The 23,208-nt window shown below is 29.6% G+C and overlaps 4 protein-coding genes across 4 annotated transcripts; all 4 read right to left on the minus strand.

Moving 5' to 3' along the window:
* Positions 1-4,025: 4,025 nt before the first annotated feature.
* Positions 4,026-8,419, minus strand: LOC145741340 (proliferation-associated protein 2G4-like). Its single transcript, XM_082558914.1, has 9 exons — positions 8,283-8,419; positions 7,636-7,764; positions 7,437-7,545; positions 6,889-7,051; positions 6,411-6,553; positions 5,618-5,778; positions 5,057-5,203; positions 4,603-4,730; positions 4,026-4,140 (listed from the first exon to the last, which is right to left on the minus strand). The coding sequence occupies exons 1-9, from the start codon at positions 8,374-8,376 to the stop codon at positions 4,027-4,029; spliced, it is 1,188 nt and encodes a 395-aa protein (XP_082415040.1). The 5' UTR covers positions 8,377-8,419; the 3' UTR covers position 4,026.
* A 701-nt stretch (positions 8,420-9,120) lies between these two features.
* Positions 9,121-10,651, minus strand: LOC145742679 (cytochrome P450 2D10-like). Its single transcript, XM_082560457.1, has 2 exons — positions 10,099-10,651; positions 9,121-10,001 (listed from the first exon to the last, which is right to left on the minus strand). The coding sequence occupies exons 1-2, from the start codon at positions 10,649-10,651 to the stop codon at positions 9,121-9,123; spliced, it is 1,434 nt and encodes a 477-aa protein (XP_082416583.1).
* Positions 10,652-13,656: 3,005 nt separating this feature from the next.
* On the minus strand, positions 13,657-18,870 carry LOC145741574 (sperm-associated antigen 6). Its single transcript, XM_082559176.1, has 10 exons — positions 18,769-18,870; positions 18,443-18,538; positions 17,976-18,142; positions 17,432-17,615; positions 16,891-17,096; positions 16,347-16,520; positions 15,745-15,897; positions 15,090-15,281; positions 14,655-14,771; positions 13,657-13,948 (listed from the first exon to the last, which is right to left on the minus strand). The coding sequence occupies exons 1-10, from the start codon at positions 18,791-18,793 to the stop codon at positions 13,736-13,738; spliced, it is 1,527 nt and encodes a 508-aa protein (XP_082415302.1). The 5' UTR covers positions 18,794-18,870; the 3' UTR covers positions 13,657-13,735.
* A 223-nt stretch (positions 18,871-19,093) lies between these two features.
* On the minus strand, positions 19,094-22,019 carry LOC145743130 (programmed cell death protein 5-like). The gene is made up of 6 exons (XM_082561033.1): positions 21,864-22,019; positions 21,313-21,356; positions 21,124-21,185; positions 20,657-20,748; positions 19,859-19,930; positions 19,094-19,470 (listed from the first exon to the last, which is right to left on the minus strand). Exons 1-6 carry the CDS (start codon positions 21,930-21,932, stop codon positions 19,432-19,434), a joined length of 378 nt encoding a protein of 125 aa, XP_082417159.1. The 5' UTR covers positions 21,933-22,019; the 3' UTR covers positions 19,094-19,431.
* Between the last annotated feature and the right edge of the window lie 1,189 nt (positions 22,020-23,208).

The raw sequence follows: 23,208 nt of genomic DNA on the forward strand, positions 1-23,208 counted from the left end.
ATTGCATATAAATTTTTAAAAAAAAATAAAAAAATTTTAAATCAAAAAATAAGTGTTCTGTTAGAACGGCACATGCTCAATTAACGTGTTTACGAAATATTTTTTAAAAATATTAATATTCATAAAAGTTATGACACTTTTATTAAAAATTGATGAAATCTCAAAACTTAATATTTTATATTTTTTTAGACGCGCATTTGCCTAACTAACATTCAAGATAAAACATTTCGCAAAAATTTTTAGTAAAACAAAAGTTACAGCAAATTTTTATTCTGGGTTTAATGAGGTCACGTGATATTTTTGGCCAATGCTATTGCATATAAATTTGAAAAAAAAAATAAAAAATTTTAAATCAAAAAATAAGTGTTCTGTTAGAACTGCACATGCTCAATTAACTTGTTTACGAAATATTTTTTAAAAATATTAATATTCATAAAAGTTATGACACTTTTATTAAAAATTGATGAAATCTCAAAACTTAAAATTTTATATTTTTTTAGACGCGCATTTGCCTAACTAACATTCAAGATAAAACATTTTGCAAAAATTTTTAGTAAAACAAAAGTTACAGCAAATTTTTATTCTGGGTTTAATTAGGTCACGTGATATTTTTGGCCAATGCTATTGCATATAAATTTTTTAAAAAAATAAAAAATTTTAAATCAAAAAATAAGTGTTCTGTTAGAACGGCACATGCCCAATTAACTTGTTTACGAAATATTTTTTAAAAATATTATTATTCATAAAAGTTATGACACTTTTATTAAAAATTGATGAAATCTCAAAACTTAAAATTTTATATTTTTTTAGACGTGCAATTTGCTTAACTAACATTCAAGATAAAACTTTATGCAAAAATGTTTAGTAAAACAAAAGTTACAGCAAATTTTTATTCTGGGTTTAATTAGGTCACGTGATATTTTTGGCCAATGCTATTGCATATAAATTTTTAAAAAAAATTAAAAATTTTAAATCAAAAAATAAGTGTTCTGTTAGAACTGCACATGCCCAATTATGGTGTTTACGAAATATTTTTTAAAAATATTAATATTCATAAAAGTTATGACATTTTTATTAAAAATTGATGAAATCTCAAAACTTAAAATTTTATATTTTTTTAGACGCGCATTTGCCTAACTAACATTCAAGATAAAACATTTCGCAAAAATTTTTAGTAAAACAAAAGTTACAGCAAATTTTTATTCTGGGTTTAATTAGGTCACGTGATATTTTTGGCCAATGCTATTGCATATAAATTTGAAAAAAAAAATAAAAAATTTTAAATCAAAAAATAAGTGTTCTGTTAGAACTGCACATGCCCAATTAACGTGTTTACGAAATATTTTTTAAAAATATTAATATTCATAAAAGTTATGACACTTTTATTAAAAATTGATGAAATCTCAAAACTTAAAATTTTATATTTTTTTAGACGCGCATTTGCCTAACTAACATTCAAGATAAAACATTTTGCAAAAATTTTTAGTAAAACAAAAGTTACAGCAAATTTTTATTCTGGGTTTAATTAGGTCACGTGATATTTTTGGCCAATAATATTGCATAAAAATATTTTTAAAAAAAATAAAAAAATTTAAATCGAAAAATAATTGTTCTTTAAGAACTGCACGGGTCCAATTAACGTGTTTACAAAATATTTTTTAAAAATATTAATATTCATAAAAGTTATGACACTTTTATTAAAAATTGATGAAATCTCAAAACTTAAAATTTTATATTTTACTAGACGCGCATTGGCCTAACTAATTTTCAAGATAAAACATTTCGCAAATGTCTTCAGTAAAACAAAATTTACAGCAAATTTTTATTCTGGGTTTAATTAGGTCACGTGATATTTTTGGCCAATGCTATTGCATATAAATTTTTTGTAAAAAATTAAAAATTTTAAATCAAAAAATAATTGTTCTGTTAGAACCGCACAGGTTCAATTAACGTGTTTACAAAATATTTTTGAAAATATTAATATTCATAAAAGTTATGACACTTTTATTAAAAATTTATGAAATCTCAAAACTTAAAATTTTATATTTTATTAGACGCGCATTGGCTTAACTAACATTCAAGATAAAACATTTTGCAAAAATTTTTAGTAAAACAAAAGTTACAACATATTTTTATTTTTGATTTAATTAGGTCACGTGATATTGTTGGCCAATGATATTGCATACAAATTTTTGAAAAAGAATTAAAAAATTTTAAATCGAAAAATAATTGTTTTGTAAGAACCGCACAGGTTCAATTAACTTGTTTACGAAATATTTTTCAAAAATATTAATATTTATAAAAATTATGACACTTTTATTAAAAATTGATGAAAACTTAAAACACTATATTTTATTAGACGCGCATTGGCCTAACTAACATTCAAGATAAAACATTTCATAAAATTTTTTAGTAGAACAAAAGTTACAGCATATTTTTATTTTTGATTTAATTAGGTCACGTGATATTGTTGGCCAATGCTATTGCATACAAATTTTTGAAAAAAAATAAAAAAATTAAAATCAAAAAATAAGTGTTTTGTTAGAACCGCACATGCCCAATTAACGTGTTTACAAAATTTTTTTTTTAAATAGTAATATTTATAAAAGTTATGATACTTTTATTAAAAATTTATGAAAACTTAAAATTTTATATTTTACTAGACGCGCATTTGCCTAACTAACATTCAAGATAAAACATTTCGCAAAAATTGTCAGTAAAACAAAAGTTTGAGCTAATTTTTATTTTGTATATTATTAGGTTACGCTATGTCATATGGCTTTGTAAGCAATTATATTTTCTTTTGATTGACAAAATGAGTTGGAATGATGATATTGAGTGATTGTAATCGCATTTTTGACACTTAAAGCCTTTTAATTTTATTAAAACCAAGTAAAAATTATAATCTTTAAGCTTAATATTGTTGTTAATTATAAAAAAATTTTTTTGGTTTTAACTTTTTTTTTGAAAAAATGATGTACTTGCAATAATGTAAAGGTTAAACATCCACCCTCGTAGCTTGAAAGTAAGTAATCTCGTCTTTTCGACCCGAGTTTGAATCCAGCTTAGAGCAAAAATATTTTGGCAGTTTGGGATATTATAAATTTTAATTGCCCAATAATTATGCTGGTGATTAAGTGCTGACTCAGCAGGAGTTCATACCGTTTATAGCGCCTTACCCAAGAGCGCTACAGCATGAAAGCAGTGTGGATTGAACCCACGGCCTCATGTGTGGTGTAGCAAGTGTTCTTACCACTACACCACGCTGCCGGTTTTTCGTATTAACGATAACCTTAGTCATTACGTTAACGTTGAGAAATGTATTTATAAACTTAATCTTCTTTAGCTATTTAACCACACAGGTGTTGTTACTTTGTTTAATTTATGTTTAAAAACGTTTATTGATTTACCGTTTAGTTGGTAGACATTTTAAAGTAATTCAAAATCTTGCGTTCGATTTTTGTTCTTCTAACAAACTTGGAAAAAATAAACTTTTGTAAACGTTTAAATAGTTCCTAAAATGAATTTTAAATAGTTCCTAATAAAAAAAATTTTGTTGTGAAAAAATAAAAAATTTAAATTCTCAAATTAAACACTAAATAATTTTAAGAATTTAATTATAATTAGGTGTACTTACAGCAATGGAAATGTGACAATCAGCTGAATTGTAACCAACCTTTTTTTAAATTTAATCAATTTTCGTTTACCAAAAACAAGTAACTTGGCTTTTATTAGAAATTGTTTTAATCATTTGTTGTTTAATTTTATGTATGAAACATTTTTGAGCAAGCTTGATTGATTTTGAAGTATTTTTGTTGTTAACTTTTTTAAAATATGTGTGGAAATATAGATAAATTCATTCACAATTGATATTTCAGGTTTTATTAAAACAACAATTTCACATTTTCCCAATTTCACAAAATTAAACCAAATCTCTTTCACAAACACCTCCCAACAAGAAGTTGGTGTTTAAATGGTCTTTTTAACCAACTAAAACACCATAAAAATGGTGCCATGGAACAAAGTTTATTGTGCTGGTACGGGGGCTTCCCCGTCTCCGGAATCTTGGGTTGCTTTGTTTGCTGCCTTTTTTTTTTTTTTCTTCGCGGCTCGGCGACTTGTAGATGTGTTTAACAAATTCTAGGAAATAATTTTAATTGAATTTAGAGAAAGGCTAAAATTTTTGGGTCACGTATGCTGTCCGGTTCTAGACAAAACATAATTACACTACGGCTCTCCTAAATTCTCTTGTCTGGATTACGGTGCAAGAGAATTATCACTCACATATTACGGTTTTCTTCTATGGTAAACGAGATGTTGTTTTGTCTAATGCCGGACAACAAACGTGACCCAAATTTTTATAACAAAAATATTAGTTTGAAAATGAAGTTGAAAGGTTATGAAATTGAAAGGTGAAAGGTTATAAAATTATTACTTAACAAAGCTTTTGAAATGACTTAAATTACAATTTTTTAAAAACACATTTATTTTAAATATATAAAGGGGTTAAAATTTAGGACTTTTTTAATGAATTAAATCTAATGAAGCAGCAAAAATTTACAAAAATATTAAATTTTTTTATATTGTTAAACTTAAACTGACCTGAAGTTCCGGGTCGGTGACCTTGCATGAACTCTTATAAATTTCAGGATCAAATAAATTCTCAGTTATCCTCAATGGCATACTTGGCATCAGTAAAACTGTGAACTTGAACTGTGCCACAAACTCACCTAAAAGTAAAAATTTAAAATGGATGCCATTTTTAAATATATAAAAATATCAATTTAAAATTCCAGAATGTAATAAAATCTAGTTTCAAGTTTACTTTGGTGTAGTTTTAAGCATCTTATGCATAGCATTAGAGAATAAATAATTAACTTCAGATGAAGTGTGGTAATGCCTAATATACCTTTTACCATTTCACCGAATGACGTAATAGTTAGTAAAATACCAATTTAATGTAAAACACACATCCAATAAAAATAATAACATCTGGTGTTTAACTGTGATCTGACAAACATAATTGTTTATTTAAAATTCTAATATTTTTATTTACCATCTTTTTCCCACAGAACAGGAAATGGAGTGCAAAGGTCGTGCTTACAACATTCTACGATTCCCATTTTTGCCTTTTTCTCATCCTCGAGCGAGCGAAGCGTGAAACACATCGTGTCTGCCTTCTTCTCTATTTCACTGAACACAGCTAAAAAAAAAAAATTAAAATTAAAAAAATCAAAAACAACATGTTTATTTTTTCGATAAATCTAGAATAAAACTAAAACCAAAGAGATTCTATTTTAAAATTTAGTATCCAATTTAAAGGCATTTAGAAAAATTAAAACTGGTTTTTGTGGTGTGCTGGTAAATTAAAACAGACAAATATTAGCCAAGAGTTCCAACCAATTTACGCCAAATAGTCGACCTAATGTTACTTAGTGTACAGTATTCCCTTTGTAAAGAATTAAAAAACAACTCACTGGAAACAATTTACTTCAAATATATAAACTTAAATTAAAATATATATATAGGCTATAATGAATTACAAATTTATTCGATTTATTCTATTTAGATATATATATATATAATTAGTTTACTTTAAAACTCGACCAATACTTACCCCTCGAGGCTTTCATCTTGAGCTGATACAGAATCTGTGGATTCCTCTTGTACACTGTAGTCCTTGTGTCCTGATCTTTAGGATGACCTTCTCCTGTTGACACCAAACAATCGACCGCGTAAACTTCATGGACCTCAAATTCATTCTCGTCGTGGTCCATTCTGATGAAACAATGAGCAACAATAAACAATTGTTAACAAAAAGACTGACAGTCATCCAAAAAAATATTAACAAGTTAACAATCTATATATATATACACCAAGGCTTAGTGAACATAATTTAAATCTAAGACTAATTTATAGGCCTGCAACTAAGTATAACTACTGTTTGTGGTGTGCATGTAAATTAGCACATGCAAATGTTAGTTAAGAGTTGTAACCATATTATGACAAATAAAAGAGGGTGGGCTATTGACTTGTTCCACCAATAGGTGGAAAGATTATAATTGTTATAAACAAACTTGGCCATTGTCAGTTAAATAATGCAAAAAATATTTTTATATGACATTAACGGACATGTTTAAAATCTTTGTCTATATCTTTTTTCGATAGATTTTAGTGAAAAATTTTAATTTTGCGTCCAAGTTGTAACAAATCTTATTTTAGATAAAAAGTTTAAATACTAAAATTTGTATGAAGAACATCACTTTTACCCTAAGAATTCTAGTATTTATGTATGATTTTAAAAATATGTGACTTAAAAAAAAATTTAATTCAGCGATTATTTGTCATAATTTTACATTTTATGTTATTTGTAAGTTTGATACCATGAAAATAATTCACAAGAGATTTACCTTTGCTTCTCTGTTGGGTTTTGAATGATGGTTTTATCTCCGTCTATCCTGTTGTGCATAAGTTGATGAGATAACATTCCTTCAACAGGTTTGCAGTTAAACGAACTCGCTACTTTACCCATTACTTCAGTTACTTGGTTGGTCTGTTAAAAAAAGAAAAAAGTTTTAAAATGTAAATTTCAATACTTCATTTGTTTTTAGAAAGGTTAGGAAAAATATATATATAACGGAGCTGAGTGGACAATATGGTTGTCCAATTATAGTCCTACAATATGAATACAACTGAAGTTTGTTGTGAGCGGGTTAATTATCACAGACAAATATTAGTTGGAAGCTTCGACCACATTACAAAAATTAAAATGCCAACCTTAGTTAGGGCAGCTATCCACTAGTTCTTTAAAAATATATACAAAAAAAACACAAAACTATTGGCTTTTTTGTTGTAAAAAATATGAATAACAAATATTAATTTTTAAACCTTATTTCCAATTTTAACGGTTCTCAAAGCAGCTTCTGAACACAAATAAGCAGCGTTTATAACATCAGCTCTTCGATCGTTTACCGGGCTCTCTCTACTGCTCCCTACCACCATCGTGTGGGCCAATGTTGCGATGAAACCGTCAATGTGAACTGCTAGGTCACTAGATGGAACAATATAATTTAATTATTTATTCTTTGGATAATAATCAAATATAACTTAACATAGTTCTTTATATATTTAAATATACATTAATTTATTAAATATATATGTATTATACAAAATTAGGACAATTTTTGACATTTTATGGCATGATTATAAACAGTTAAAAAAATATAAAAATAGTATCACTAAATTTTAGGAGAGTTGTTTAAAAATACAAGTAGGTGGTAACCACAAATTTTTTTTAATTGATTCTTAAATTCAATATAGTTTAACTCAGCGTACAAAGTAAATTGCTAATTAAAGCTGCCTTAAATTTAGTATAATGCTGAATTTTTTGTCTAAATAAATCAGTTTTATATAAACAAAAATAAATTTGAACTTACACTTTCACAAGATCACCATCTTTCAACATAATCACATCTTTCTCCGACTCCAGCGGTGAATAATGACAAACACAATTGTTCACTGATACGCATGTTGGAAACGCTACACCTGTAAAGTGCACCAAGCAAAGTTACATTGACATTTACATAATTTATTGCACTTATACACAAGCTTGTTAACTTAACTATTGCCACCCACCTTTATGCATTTCCTTTTCCTTCTTAAACACTGTTGCTGTCTCCTGGTTGATGAGGTCATCACCTAATTTGCATAAACCCAGGGTACTTTCCCCTTTGATGCACTTTTCTAAAATCTTTTTCATAACCTCTGTAACAAAATATTTAGTTGGTTGTAAAAATTGATTTAAGAATTAAAAAATTTAAAGAGGGTCCTACTAAATACTACACTGGACCACACAGAAAGTGACTATTTACCACACAGGGCACATTGGCTTTTATTCAGAAATTGAATTAAAAAGGCAAATATCAACAATAAAACACTTTAAACCCAGCCTTAACCTTCTTTTGGGAAATGCCCTTAGTTGACCTTAATACAAAAAACACTCTAAACAATTTCAAATTTTACTTTGAACCTCTATTAGCATCGTCCAGCTGGTTAATAACTGCGAAAAAAGGCAAAATTTTAATATTTTTTTCTTAATCTTTTCTTGTAAACTCTGCCTTTCCGCATTCATTTTAGTTCTACTTGTTTAAATTGGCGAACAAAGGTAATAGAGCTCTTACTTTTTTGTTCTGTGTGATCCTGTGTCATAATTAGTAGGACTGGTTCACAGATGAGAAAAAAAATATCACCAAAAAGTTGTTAAATATTTTTTTAATTCTTACTTGTTGCCATGGTTCCGGCCATCTTATATTTTGTGACAACCAAGTCATCGGCGATTGTTGGTTCCGGTTCCGAATCTGATCCTGAATCTCCCATTTTTATTATTAATTTAACTAATTAGTTAAGTTATAAAGATTCTGAAACAAAATTAAAATAATTTTAAAGTCAATGAATATTTTTTATTTCTTAATTTCATTTTTAATTACAAAAGTTTAAAAAAAATTATAGAATAAATGTTTTGACAAACAGACAAATGTTTATGATATTTATTTTACAAATCTTAAATTATTTGTCCGTCTGTCTGTCCACTGTCCGTTAAACAATTATCCTTTTTTTTGACAAAATTGAAATCCTTTTTTGACAAAATTTAATTTTTTTAAAAGCGACGTAAAGTTCCTATAGTTTTACATCTTATACATTTGTTAAACACCAATATTTACTTAATCAACAAGTGTGTATATTTATATTCCTTGCAAAATACTGAATATAATTACTCAAAATAAAACGAGTAACTTTTAATAACACGTGCGTAAAGAGAAATTTCCAAAAATAAAGAAATTCCGTGTCCAGTGTTGCCAGATTATTCTTCTATTTAGACAACTTGTATTATAGTTTATCCTCAAAAATATTTGTATATACATTTTAATTCTAAGCATAGTTATTTAATAGCAAACAATATAACAAATTTAAGAATGTTAAAGCATATTTACAATTTAAAAGTAATTAAGCACAACAAAATAAATTAAAAAAACAGTTTATTTATATAAAAAAATGGACATTTTTTAAAGACAGTTGTTAAAAAGCAAGCAATAGCAACAAAATCGTTAACATTTTTAGTTGTTAGCGCGATTTAGCGATAAGTTTGACACCAGTTGGAGCAAGAACAAAAGAAGTTGTGCCACCAAGGTCAGGGTGCGGTTGATTCGCTGGATAATGGAACGAGAATCTCTGCAGTAAACGAACCACAAAGATAAAATTATGACAAGTAGCTAGCTGACTTCCCAAGCAAAATCGTGGGCCAATTGAGAATGGAATTATCTTGTCAGATTTCACAAATTTTCCCTCTTTGTTGATATGACGTTTTGGTTTAAATTTTTCGGGTGATTTCCAGTGCTTCGGGTCATTTTGGATCGCCCATAAATTTGCTGTCACCTTCGTATTTTTCGGAATAAAATGTCCCATAATTGTGACGTCATCGGTTGCTTGGTGACTGATCGAAAGTGGAAATACCGGCCTCATGCGGTAGACTTCGTAAATAGCTGCAACAGTCTGCGGCATGACGTCATGGTGTGTCATATCAGGGTCACCATCCTTGCCGAGCACGTGATCAATTTCGTCATGAATGATTGCTTGTTGTTTCTGATTGGCTGCAAGAAACACCAGCACCCAATGAACAGCGGTTGCCATGGAATCGGTTCCCGCCACGAATAAATCGACCAAATATTGGCTCAGCTGATCGCAGTTGTAATAATCATCCGCGCCGTCGCTCATTTTGTTAACAAAGCCATCGAGAAAACCCTTCCTTGATTGAACACGATCGGTCACAACTCTCACTCGTTTTATCGAGTCAGATTGGTTTGCGTTTTCCCTTTTTCCTAAAAAAAGGTCTGTGCAAAACGAGAGAACCGAAGTGAGAGAAGGACCCACTTTTTCCCGGTAGATAGAATCCACTAAAACTTTTATCGCCTCTCTGGTGCCGGCTTCGTTGTCAAGACAACGCCCTTAACAATAAAAAATTAGGTAAAAACTTGCGGAAAATATTTTAATCTTGACTAAATTTCTGTAAACACTAAAATTCGATAAGATCACGTGACTTACCGTATATGACGCACGTGATGACGTTGAATGTTGGGAGGGCAAGAATATAACCCGCTTCAAACCCCTTTGACTGGTCAAATTTACATGCTCTAGTGATTTCGTCGCACGCATGGTTGGTCTGCTTTAATATGACGTCATCAAGGTCAAGTTTTCCGAAATTTTTCAAGGTCGAAATTCTCATTTTTCTTTGATCTTTCCACTCTGGGGTAAAATCGTTAAAAACCGAGAGGTCGTGAACTCCGCAAGACCTCTTGACCCCAAACCTTCCACTCAGGGTATTTCCCTTTCTCATAAGCCCTTCTTGGGCGGATTCTAAAGTGTTAAGCACCACAGTTCGAATCCCGCCCTGGGTAAAGTAAAACAGGGGTCCGTATTCCTCCCAGCCCCACTTGGCAAGGACCCTTTCCGGGTTTTTCCCTAAAAAAGGAGCTGACCCAAAGATCGGAAATCCATCGGTTCCGGGCGGAAAATTTTTGGGCGTTTTTTTGACCCAGGACCAAAGTAAATAAATCGCGAAACAAAAAATTAAAGTTGAAATTATTTCGTTTAACATTTTTCTGGTAAAATTGTAAAAATTGTTTTAATTTTCACTTTTAAATTATAACAATTTTGTTTAAAATAAAAATTTTTTTAACTAATAACATTTTTAACTTAAATTAATTAATAATTATTTAATGTTTTTTTAATATTTTACCTATTTTCAAAATACCTAAAATAAAAAATTTAAAAATTTTAACAAAAAAAATATTTTATATTCTATTAAAAACAAGTTAAACGTTCTTATATATAAGAGAAAATAACTTTTTTTATTATACTTGTAAAAAAAAGAAATTCGACGCCATTTTGATCGTTTTCAATCTATAGATAAAGTAAAAACCAGACAGACAAAGTCTCGAGACTTGAAATCGAAGAATTCAAATTTCGCTGAAACTAAAAATAAAAAAAATTCAGCGGAAATAATTTTCAGATTAAGATACAAGTCATAGATCATTCGTCAAAGTTCGATTTTTCTATGGTTTAATATCGTGACAACTTCACATTTTTTAGACGTTTAGCTTCTAATTGAATTTATCTTCCAAGGTTTAAATGTTATCAACCTGAATCAACGAATACACCATTTTACTTTCAATATCTTAATTTCAGAACCGTATTAATTATAATTACATTTACCAATTTAAGACAGGTTTATGTATAAAATCTTTATATAAACATTATAACTTTTGGCATGTTTTAAATCATTAAATTGATTTTGTCTTTTTTTTCGTCGCATTGTTGTAATATTAATTGTATATTGTATTTATTATTTACTTTTATCAATGCGCAAGAAAGAAAATAAAAAAAATATTTATTTAAGTTTTACTTTTAATTCTTTTATTTACGCTTGATTCTAAAACTTACGACATTTTAAATTTTGCGCGCTTTTTAAGTTTTATTTTATTTTAAATTATTTAATCAGTAATTTATTTTATACACATGTTTAATTTTGTTTACATTTACCGTTAAATTTTAGAGCTGAACCAACTCTAAATTTATGTAAAAAGATTACTTAAAATCTTTAAAAAAAGTGCTTTAAATTTGTTTTATAAAATTCCTTATTTTTGCCAACTCATATTGTTTACAAATTCTCGAACGAATTTATTTCTAAATGAAGGAATTTCAATTAAGCTGTCAATCAAATTAGATTAACACCTGTCCGCGTTAGACCGTGACGAATCTATCCATCTGCCCACCACACACCACGTGACAATCCCCTTAACCCCGTAAACAATCACCACCATGACGTCATAATCAAAAGTCACATCAAAAGATAAAGTGTAAACATAAAATCAAAAATTTAACTCAAAAATTAAAATCGTGAACGTTTATAGAATGTCCATCAATTTTTGACTTCGATATTCCATTAAAAAATTAAATTGTTGCAATCCGTAAGCGATATTTTAAAGGCTTTTAGATGATTTAAAGTAGGAGAAAATATGAAAGAATGTATTCGATTTCGATCTTTTAAATAAGGGATTAAATATTAGTTTTGCTTATTAAGATTTTGTCTAATTACACCGACACAAAGAACTTACTGTTTGGTTTTAAAACATTTTAACAAACAACCCAAAAAACAATAAAGATTTTAAATTAAAATACTCGGTTTATTTAAAAAATAAAAAATGGTTTAAAATTATTTAAATTCTTCTAAAAAAGTTTTTATTTAAAATGAATAATAAAGTAAATAAAAAAGCTAAAATATAAGAGCAACTTTTTAAGAGTTGGACTAAAATTTAACTAAATTTACTTTTATTAATTACTTTTATTTAAATTAACTTAAATTTAATTATTTTATAAATAGGTGAGTCCTAAATTTAATTATTTAAACAAATGATAATTACACAGCAAAACTTCTTTTATAGAATGCGCATTAAAAGGGACCTTATGACGCAGAACCCATATTAGTTAGCGGTAACCTCGCTTGTTAATTCTAGTAATCGATTACCCATGAAACCCAACATCTTGCTCCCCGATTTTCCGACAAACAAGTAGTTAATTGTTTACCAGTGTGACGTCACAAACCTTAATTCCACATTTTTCGTTGAAATTAGTCACATTAATTTTTACACAAATACCCTAACTCAATACCGGCGAGAAAACGTGTAAAAAAGCCTAATTAATGCGTTAACGTAGGTAGTGGTAGTAAAAGAGTAAATGTGTTAAATCCTTTTATTTATCGCAGGGTTTTTATTTAATCAATTTTGTTTTATTGTCATGGCTACTTACCACGTGACTTTGATCAAGTGGGCAGGGATTAAAATGTGGCAGATACGAATAAACGACGCTGATTGGCGGAACCGATTTGAATAAACGATTTTGATTGGCAGCTGGTAATTGGTTTAAACCTCGTGGGTTTTCTTAAATCATTAAAATTAATTTTGTACTATTTTTAATGTTAAGTTTTGTTTAAAATTCAAATAGCCTAACTAATAATATTACTATGAATTTAATGACCATGCCATGACATACTTAAAATCCTTGTGTAAAAATTAATACTTTTGGCATGTTTTAAATCATTAAATTAATTTTGTCATTTTTTCCCGTCGCATTGTTGTAATATTTATTGTTTTTTTTTATTAATGCGCAAAAAACCTAAAAAAATATATCTATTCGCCGCTATATTAAAGTGCTCACTTTACCATTATATATAGGTGTGAAACTGTCGTATTTTAGAATTCATATTTGATAAATTAATTTTTTTTGTCATGTTTTTCCGTCGCACTTACTAATATTTATTGTATGTTATTTCATTTACTTTCAATAACGCGCATAAACTTAAAAAAAATAAAATTTAAGCCATTATTTTGGTGTGTTAACATTTGTGTAAAAGTGTAAAAAAAGTTTAAAAATTGAAAATTCAACTAAAGAAATAAAAAGTGCAAATTTTTTAACAAATTTTAAATAAAATAAACAAAAATATTTTGTTACAGTGTTAAATTTACTTTGAGATGTATTATAATATTTCTAATAAAATTCGTGGAAACACTTCTGTGAAAATCGAACAAAAAAGTGACAACAACATCAACAGTGTTAAGTTTATTTGTATCCACAATATATAAAATTTCAACCATTTACAAAATACATTAAAACCGTGCCCTTACTAAGCTGTAGGCATAAACTGTTCAACTCTTTCAAGCAAGGCCTCGGAGTAACCGGGGCTGTAATACTTTACAATCTCCTCCGGGAAGCAGTTGTTGATCGCTGTGATGTACTCAAGGAGCGCTGATCCGGGCTCCGCTTTGATCTCTTGGACTTTTTTCAATCCTCCGCTTGTCACGAAGATACGGCGAGCTTTGCTGTCATGGGGAAGCACCTAAAATGATATTCAAATGACCTTTAATCTAAGTTTAGAGGTCGACCGGCAGCGCGCTGTAGTGGTCAGAACAATTCCTACACTACGTGAGGTCGTGGGTTCGATCCCCAGTGATCTAATGCTGTAGCGTCCTTGAGTAAGGCGCTATAAATGGTACGAACTTCTGCTGAGCCAGCACCACAATCAGCAGTATAATTACCAGGCAATTATAATCTATAATATCCCAAACTGCTACGGGCAACTCGAGACTGGGTCGGAGTAACTGAAGTTACTCTATGTCTAAGTCGCGCATTCGACTTTCCCACATCGAGGATAAAGATATATACAAAAAAAAGAAGTTTAAAACTAAATTTAAATTTTGACAAAATCAAAATAAGGACTACATGCCACAGCAAATCAATTCGATACAGTTAAATTTAATTTAATCTGACATATAAGCTCATTCACAACATGAAATTATGCAGCGATAAGGTAAAATCGTAACGGTATTATTTTTTAGTTTTTTCTTTTTATTTTTTAGGTTTTATTGGGTAGGGGTGCGATATTGTGGCGTGTTTAAGCTATCCGTAAACGCCGGGCTCAAGGGCGTATAGTGTGACTTTGGTGCGGCTCGAACCCGAAACCTTTCGGCTCGTAGTCCGACGCCATGACCGCTTAACCACACTAGCGGACTGTTATAAATGTTATATTAAACTTTAGTGCTTACCTTACTGTATTGTCCAACCACGTGTTTAAGCACATTAGCTGGAGCGTCGTGTAGTAAAGGCTCCAATGCTGGAAGATGAACGCATTTTTGCAAGATGTTTTTCAAAGCCCGCTTAGACTGTAAAGTATATAAAAGGTTGGGTTATTTTACTAAACCGTTTGAAGAAAAAATGTAATTTAAATCCCCTTTGCTTTCATGTTGTAGCGCCCTTGAGTTAGGCGCTATAAACGGTATAAACTCCTGCTGAGCCAGCACTTAATCAGCAGCATAATTATTGGGCAATTATAATCTATAATATCCCAAACTGCCACAGGCAATTTGAGACTGGGTTAAGGTCAAGGTAAAAGGGTCAAGGTAACAGTTGTTACTCTATGTTTAGATCATGAAGTCAGCCTTCTACATCAAAGTTAATAAATATAAAAAAAATTTATAAACCTTGGCTTGGAGGTCCTCTGAGCTGCTGGCCGAGAGGTAGAGTTGTAACAGACGTGGGAGCACATTAGCCACTGCCACTGCTTTTGCGTGCTCTGGCGTGTGGCGTCCAAACTGACCCAAAGCCCACGCGACTGCCGCTTTAATGTGATCTTCCGACTCCTCTGCTAATGTAATTGCGAGTTGGTTCACTCCCTAGATGATGATAGAGGGCAATTTAATATTAAATATAATAATTTTGTATTGTGTGAAAGTCAAATGCACGACCTAAACATAGAGTAACAACAGTTACTCCGACCCAGTCTCAAGTTGGCTTTGCCAGTTTGAGATATTATTGATTAAAATTGCCCGATATTTAAGCTGCTGATTAAGTATTGGCTCAGCAAAAGTTCATACCATTTATAGCATCTTACTTAAGGGTGACACAACATAAGAGAAGTGGGAATCAAACCTAGGACCTCATGTTATAAATTTTTTAAACCACTACACCCGATGTAGGACATTAAAGGTTTTTGCGCACTACAAAATGTAACGAATAAGAATATACGAAAAAACAAGAATTTGAAATCATAAAATGAAAAAGTTATAATCATAATTTTAGGGTTCAATATTTCATATAAACTTCGTACACTTTTAAAAATTGGACAAAAAACCTTACCTTAGACACAATAACTGCCATGGCCAAGTTCTCAGAATGCGCGGCAATAAATCCAAGAGTCATAACACCGGGCAGTCGAACATTTCCCTTCGATTCACCGACATAATCCACTATTGCTGCCACTCCACCAGCATTTACAATCAACTGAGCTAACTGTAATGAAAAATATTAAGTTGGCATTTTAAGAACTTTTAATTATAGTTAGGTATAAAACTAATTACATTGTTTACCGGCAGCATGGTGTAGTGATAAGAACACTTGCTACACCACACATGAGGTCGTGGGCTCAATCCCCACCGATCTCATGCTGTAGTGCCCTTAAGTAAGGTGCTATAAACGATACAAACTCCTGCTGAGTCAACACTTAATAAGCAGCTTAATTATCAGGCAATTATAATCTATAATATCACAAACTGCCACAGGCACTTGAGACTGGGTCAGAGTAACTAATGTTACTCTAAGTTTAGGTCGCGCATTCGACTTTCTCACATCGAGGATAAAGATATATACAAAAAAATTGCCTGTTAAAAAAATTACATAACAAAATTAGAAAGGCCTTAATAATCATGTTAAAAGTATTTGAACTAAGGTAAAATATTTACCTCAGGAGTATGTTTGGCGATCTCGCGCACCAGAGTTGCCACATTCTTCCTCACATACTCATCCGGATCCCTCAAACAAGTTAGAACAGCCGGGAAGATCTCAGCCTCCACCACCATCTCTGCCAAGTCAACTGAGTGCTTCGAGATTTGACTCAAAGCTGAGAAAACTTGCCTCTGTGAAAGGAAAAGTTGAAGATGATTAGTTTTTTTTGTATTCATTTGTTTATAATGTGGAAGACAAACTTTACAATCTAAACATGAAGTAACATTTATGACCCTACCCAGTCTTGAGTTGCCTGTGGCCAGTTTGGAATATTATATAAATCATAATTGCCTGCTAATTATAAGATGCTGATTAAGTGCTGGCTCAACAGAGGTTTATACCGTTTATAGGACCTTACTTAAGGGCGCTACAGCATAAAAGCAGTAATGATCAAACCCAAAACCTCATGTAGTGAAGCCAAGTGTTTAACTACTACACTGCCAGTTTTAAAAGTGCACCTACCAACATAGTTTAATATATAACTAGTATTTAAGCTCACACCTTCAGCTTGGCATCAGGATTCAAAATCATCTGAGCAAGATGAGCAATCGCTCCCGCATCCACCACAGTTTGTGCCAACTCCGGACTGTGCTTGCATACATCACTCAATGCTGAAGCTGAGATCCTCTTCAGAGATAACTCTGGCTCCTGGATGCATAAGACAAGAAGAGGAACTGCACCAGCATCAACAACTGCCTGGGATAACTCTGTAGGAGGATTTATTAAATAAATTTTATTAGATAACTGGCAGCAAGAACACTTGGCTTTACTACATGAGATCATGGGTTCAATCCCCACTGATATCATGCAGTAGCGCCCTTGAGTAAGGCGCTATAAACAATATAAACTCCTGCTGAGCCAGCACTTAATTATCTGGCAATTATAATCAATAATATTCCAAACTGCCAAATTCAACTTGAGACTGGGTTGGGTAACAAATGTTACTCTATGTTTAGGTCGTGAGGTCGATTTTTTTATATTAGGGATAATTAAAAACCTATGAAAAACTACAAAAATCTTTAATTAAAAACCCAAACCATACCAGCGTTATGTCTTGCAATGTAACCCAGTGCCCAAGCAGCTGATTCCTTGACTCCTGGATCGAATTCCTCCAAACAAATCACCAGAGCATCAAGAGCTCCACAATCAACAACTGATTGAGCAAGTTGAGGGGAATGTTTGGCAACTGCTCGTAGCACAAATGCAGCTGCTTTCTTGTAGAATCGCTAGCAACAAAAGTTTATTATTGCAGTCAAGTCATCACAAATTAAATTAAAATATAAAAATAAAATTTAAAAAAATTTTTGGTTATTTTTACTTGCCATATAACCTCTGTAAATATACTGTTTAATTGTTAGTTAAATACAGTTAAATAATTATAAAATATTCATGTATAAAAGGCATCTGCTTAATAGGCACTTCTATAAATAATTAACATTACACTACTTAATGAATATTTTGATTTAGAATTAATTATTATTTTGTTAAAAAAGTCCTACAAAAAGTTAACTTTAAATTTAATTTATAAAATTTAAATTTTGTTAAACCCCATAAAACCTTGCAATAAAGCAAAAAGAAAATCTTACATTTTGTTCAGCTAAAGAGTAAACCAACTGTGGAAGAATGTCGCCCTTGACAACTGCCTCGGCTAAATCATCGTTGTAATTCGCGAGTCGACCAAGAGCAAGTGCTGCTGTTTGTTGAACTGTTGGCACGACATCAAGAAGAAGAGGTCGCAATAATGACATCACACCTGAGCATTGTTTAATAATTAAAGTTTAATCGAAATAATAATTAAAATAAATACATGCATAGTTAAATTTATGATAACATGTTAAGTTTTATTAGGTGATGTTCTTTTTTATTCAGAGAAAAAAGTTTATGGATTTTATGCAATAACTTTGCCTGATATACAAATAAGAGTTGTGACTGATTTAGGTAAAAATTGAACAGTTATGACAGTCAGTTAGTATTTATCAATCTGTCATAGTAGCTCAGCAAACATTGAATTTAAATACACCAACTAGTTTATATAAAAAATTTAAAAATTTACCAGCATTTTGTAAAGTTTCAATATTTTGAGGCCTGGTTGAAAGTTCAGCGATGGTTTGAACAAACTGGGTTCGAGCTTTTTGATATTGCTCAAAAACTATAAAAAAAAACAATAAATAAATTTAAAAATAGGTTACATCATTTAAGTTAATAAACAAAATTAAAAACAAAAAAATTAGATAGCTAGACTAGGTATAAAGTTATGTTAGTCGACCTTAAAAGAAAAACGAACATTTAGACATTCTGACAATTTTAAAATTGCTCGAATTTCGCTTATTTAAATATTTAAAAGCCTTGAGAACTTTATAAATTTAATTGAGATTTCACCTTGTAAAACTTGTCGTTGACTCATCTTGAATAGATAAAAAGTAAAACCAATAAACTTTAAATTTACTTCGCTTCCAAATGAAAACTTGCGATGTGTTAAAAAATTTCAGAACAATCACAAAAGGTTGCCAAGCAACACAATTAAAGATAAACTTTATTTTCACCGATTTCTTTTTTTTCGTTTGTCCTCGTTTCGTTTTTTAACAATTTTAACTTTTTTAAATGTTATTAAATATATGAAAATTAAACAATATTTTTTTTTGTTCAATTAAATGTTTAATAAGACTTAATACATTGATATTTTAATAAAATTTCAAAACTAACACATTTTAAAGATTTTTTTAATTTACAAATCAAATACAAGCCGAAAAAGACTTACATAATAAAAATAAAATAAACACAAAGTTTTTTGTACATATTAGGAACTTAGTTAATTCAATTTTTTTTATCACCGCAAACAAAAAAGTTTTCAGATTGCCAATAAAAAAAAAAAAAATTTTAACTTTTTGATTGTGAACTTTAAACATAAATTTCTGCAAAAAAATAAAAAAATTAAACAAAAAACATTTATTGAAACTTGTAGAAGTTTAAACTTGCAATGTGATATTTTACTGCTGGTAACCCACAGTGTTTACAAATAATTTGTGAATTTTAAGAAAAATCTTAGTCAGAATCTGAATCCATTACCCTTCTTCTTTCAAACTAAAAATAAATAATTTGTTTAATAAGTGAATTAAGCCTTGTACAATACAGGCACTGGATGATATAAATAGCAAATTAAAATGTAAAATGTTAACGAATTAAAATCTAAAATGTGAAAATTATTTTTAACAAATGTTTAACAAAAGTTTAACATAAAAAGTTTCATAAATAAAGATAATTCAATTTTGTTTACATCATAACTTGTACATCAAGATACACAAATTTGTGTAAAACATAAAATATAGTTTTTTACATTAACATGGTTAATATAACTTTATGTAATCAAACAACTTTAATAAACAATAAAAATTAAGTAAATTAAATGTGCACAAAACAAGTTTTCATAATAGCAAAACACAGTTTGAATTAATGTTAACAATTTGTTTACCTTCACTTTAGTCGATTGTTTTGTCCCTGCACTTATTTGTTCAAGCAAACCAACCAACTGACTTTCACTCATCTGTGAGAGGAATAATAAAAAAAACAAGCTAGAAATGCAATACTTAAAATTTTAAAACTATAAATACTAGGGATGGGCCAATCGAATCCGAGTCCGAGTACTCGGCCCGAGTATTAAGCATATTTTAATACTCGTGCTCGTCGAGCATTTTTTAGTACTCGGACGCCGAGTAATAATTTGTCATTTAAGATCGTATACGATTTACTAAACATAAAAAAACACGAGGTTTGCCTTTTTCTAATAATTTATAATCTACTCTCAATTATATTACGTTATTTAATCAACAATTGCGCAACTAATACACTTTTTACTACACTTTTTTTACTAAATTTTACGCATAATAAATTTGAGACTTAAACATTTTCGTTTGGACTTAAAATGATATTGCTATAAGCGGTAAGTAGTTTTGCCAACGTTAAACCTTTTATAATCCATAAATACGTGTTTTTTGGCAAATTTTGCAGTTTTAAAATTATGCGGGAAAGATTCTCGTGAACAGTTATATACGTTTAAATGACGTCATAACCGAGTACTCGGACTCGGACGAGTATCGCGACAAAATACTCGGGCTCGTCGAATCCGAGTAATTTGGATTTCAGCCCATCCCTAATAAATACAATTGTTTCTTTATGTTAAAAAATAAATTAAAACATGAAAAGCATTAAATGATTTAACTTTGTATTAAAATCCTTTTAAATAAGAAATAAATGTTTTTAAAATATTGACCTTGTCAGAAATTTGACCTCTTTGTGCCATCTGCACCAACATTGCTTCAATTTCTTTCGCTTTTTCTGGTTTCACCAAAGCTATACTGTTTACTACAATATATATAACTCATATTTTAAATTAAAAAATCAAAACAAAAAATATTTTTTGGTTTAACTTAAAATATTGTTATTGTTTTTTCGACAAAGTAGAATATTGGTTATAGTGTTTGTTTAAGGGCTCTATAGCATGGGAGCAGTGGGAATCAAACCTAGAGCCTCACATAGTAAAGCCAAATGTTCGAACTACTACAACATGCTGCTTGTAAGTTGAAGTTACATAAAGTAACAAATAATAAAGTGATATAATGATTTTTCTTACTATAGCAATATTCATTTATTGACAATAAAATTTAAAAACTAAATATTTCAACAATTTATGCCATAGTAAAAGAATCAAATAGTTTTTATTGTTAGATTCTAACTCACATCTTGCACGAGCATTTTGATCAAGTATTTGCGTCAACATTGACATTATCATATCTTCTTGTCTGGAATATAAATATTAAATATATTACCTTTGGGTACTTCAAAATATGCAAATTACAAATCTTATTTGAAAGCAATATTCTAGCTTCTAATATCAAATCTAGTTTCTCATTTAAAACAGTATCAAACCTTTGTTTTTGTTCCTGTTGCTTTTGCAGTTTCTGTGGATCCCCCTTAATAAAAAATTAAGTTTTGTATATATATCTCTATCCTCAATGTGGAAAAGTCGAATGCACGACTTAAACATACAGTAACATTTGTTACCCTGACCCAATCTCAAGTTGCCTGTGGCAGTTTGGAATATTATAGATTATAATTGTCCGGTAATTAAGCTGCTGATTAAGTGCTGGCTGAGCAGAAGTTCGTACCGTTAATAGCGCCTTACTCAAAGGCGCTACAGAATAAGATCAGTGGGGATTGAACTCACGACCTTATAGTAGTGTAGCAAGTGTTCTTACAACTACGCCATCAGACCATGCTGTGGGTTTAATTTTACTAGTATATAGAAAATAAAAGCTAAAATTCCAAAGTTATACATCTTACAAAATTAGATTTTAAAAAGTTTTATTATTTGCATTGAAAATTTTGTTACACAATATATCATTCGTATTTGAATTTTAAAAATTATTAGCAGTTATAACTTAGAATTTTCTAGAACTTTCAACTTAATACTCACTCACCCCATATTGTCCCTGCAGTTGTTGCATTCTTTGAGCTCTAAGTTGAGCTAATCCATCGTCCCCGTCCATTTTAATTAAGTTTTAATTAACACGTGTTTAATTAATTTGTTTATTTTTAAATTATTTCCTTTTTTGTTGTTTTTAAACTTCCGTAAAACAAATTGGGGTAGTAACCGATATATATTTAAAGTTTTGCCACTAAAGGCAGTATTTAATTTGTTTTTACTGAATTAAATTAATTTAAAAAATTAAATAAAAACTATAAAAAAATAATATTTTGCTCTAATAAAAAATAAGATAATACCTCTGAATTAAAAAAAAAAAATACTAAAAAAATACAAAATAAAAAATTTAAAATATTTTATAGCTGTATTTTTAGACGATAAAATGTAAAAGTAACTACAAACCTGCAAGTTTTATTAATATAAAAAACCAATGTACTACTTGAGATTAGATCGTGATCCTAACAACAATAGTGAAAAGATAAATGTTGATATTAGATCAAGTCAATTGCTTTCAAAACTTAATGGAAAGCAAATATTTATTTAAAGTTTCGATTTTAACCCCCCTTCTTTTTTGAGAGTAATAAATTAATAATAAAATAACTTTAAAAATAAAAAATGTTATTTTGATTTTGTTACTAGGTATATTGCGTTTAGAAAAGATATAACGTCAAAAAAATTTAGGATTATTACGTCACAACGCTAACTAAAAGTTGCAAAAGTTTATTCTGTTGATGTAAAACACCGTTTAAATAACTTTATTGTTACGTAACAATGTGCTAAAAGCACAAGCGATGTATTATGACAACACAAAAGGGGTTGACTTCGACATAATCTCTTTTGTAAAATAGTTCTCGAATTACTTTTGTTGAATTCCTTAAATGATATTGTAAAAGAATGAAAATATGATTTTATTAGGAGTAGTAATTAAGAGTAAACAGATGGTTTTAATTCAATGTAAATAGATCCGTTTGTGTTGTTTAATTTGGTGGAAATGTGTTCTAGTAAACAGCTTATTTATAAATGCTTTCTGGTAAGATATGATGCGCAGAATTTAGTTTTAAAGGCTAGAAAAGAGTGCAAACAATAGTGGAATGGCTGAATTTTAAATTTTAGTAAAAATTGTTGAAATTGTGGAATTGAAAAATTTCCACCTTAACTTAGTGGAAATGTGAAATAGAAAAAATTCATTGAATAATTAGTGGAATTGTGGAATAGAAAAAAACAACATTGGATAATTAGTAAAATTGTAGAATAGGAAAAATTTTTTTTTTTTTATAATATCACTCGTAATTTATTACTTATTCTTTTCTAAAATTTAAAGAAGAAAAAATCAACCTAAC

The sequence above is a fragment of the Corella eumyota genome, chromosome 2 (genome assembly GCF_963082875.1).
Source record: "Corella eumyota chromosome 2, kaCorEumy4.1, whole genome shotgun sequence".
Taxonomy (NCBI): domain Eukaryota; kingdom Metazoa; phylum Chordata; class Ascidiacea; order Phlebobranchia; family Corellidae; genus Corella; species Corella eumyota.

Coding starts and splice junctions, on each gene's coding strand:
- LOC145741340 (XM_082558914.1), bottom strand. CDS start 8,376: ATGGGAGATTCAGGATCAGATTCGGAACCGGAACCAACAATCGCCGAT. Junction 4,731..5,056: donor TGTTCTGTGGGAAAAAGATG/GTAAATAAAAAT, acceptor TTTTACTTTTAG/GTGAGTTTGTGGCACAGTTC. Junction 4,141..4,602: donor TCACCGACCCGGAACTTCAG/GTCAGTTTAAGT, acceptor ATTATTTCCTAG/AATTTGTTAAACACATCTAC.
- LOC145741574 (XM_082559176.1), bottom strand. CDS start 18,793: ATGAGTCAACGACAAGTTTTACAAG. Junction 16,521..16,890: donor ATCCTGATGCCAAGCTGAAG/GTGTGAGCTTAA, acceptor TTCCTTTCACAG/AGGCAAGTTTTCTCAGCTTT. Junction 15,898..16,346: donor TCGCCAAACATACTCCTGAG/GTAAATATTTTA, acceptor TTTTCATTACAG/TTAGCTCAGTTGATTGTAAA.
- LOC145742679 (XM_082560457.1), bottom strand. CDS start 10,651: ATGTTAAACGAAATAATTTCAACTTTAATTTTTTGTTTCGCGATTTAT. Junction 10,002..10,098: donor CATCACGTGCGTCATATACG/GTAAGTCACGTG, acceptor TTTATTGTTAAG/GGCGTTGTCTTGACAACGAA.
- LOC145743130 (XM_082561033.1), bottom strand. CDS start 21,932: ATGGACGGGGACGATGGATTAGCTCAACTTAGAGCTCAAAGAATGCAA. Junction 19,931..20,656: donor GAGGTCAAATTTCTGACAAG/GTCAATATTTTA, acceptor TTCCTCTCACAG/ATGAGTGAAAGTCAGTTGGT. Junction 19,471..19,858: donor AACAATCGACTAAAGTGAAG/GTAAACAAATTG, acceptor ATTTATTTTTAG/TTTGAAAGAAGAAGGGTAAT.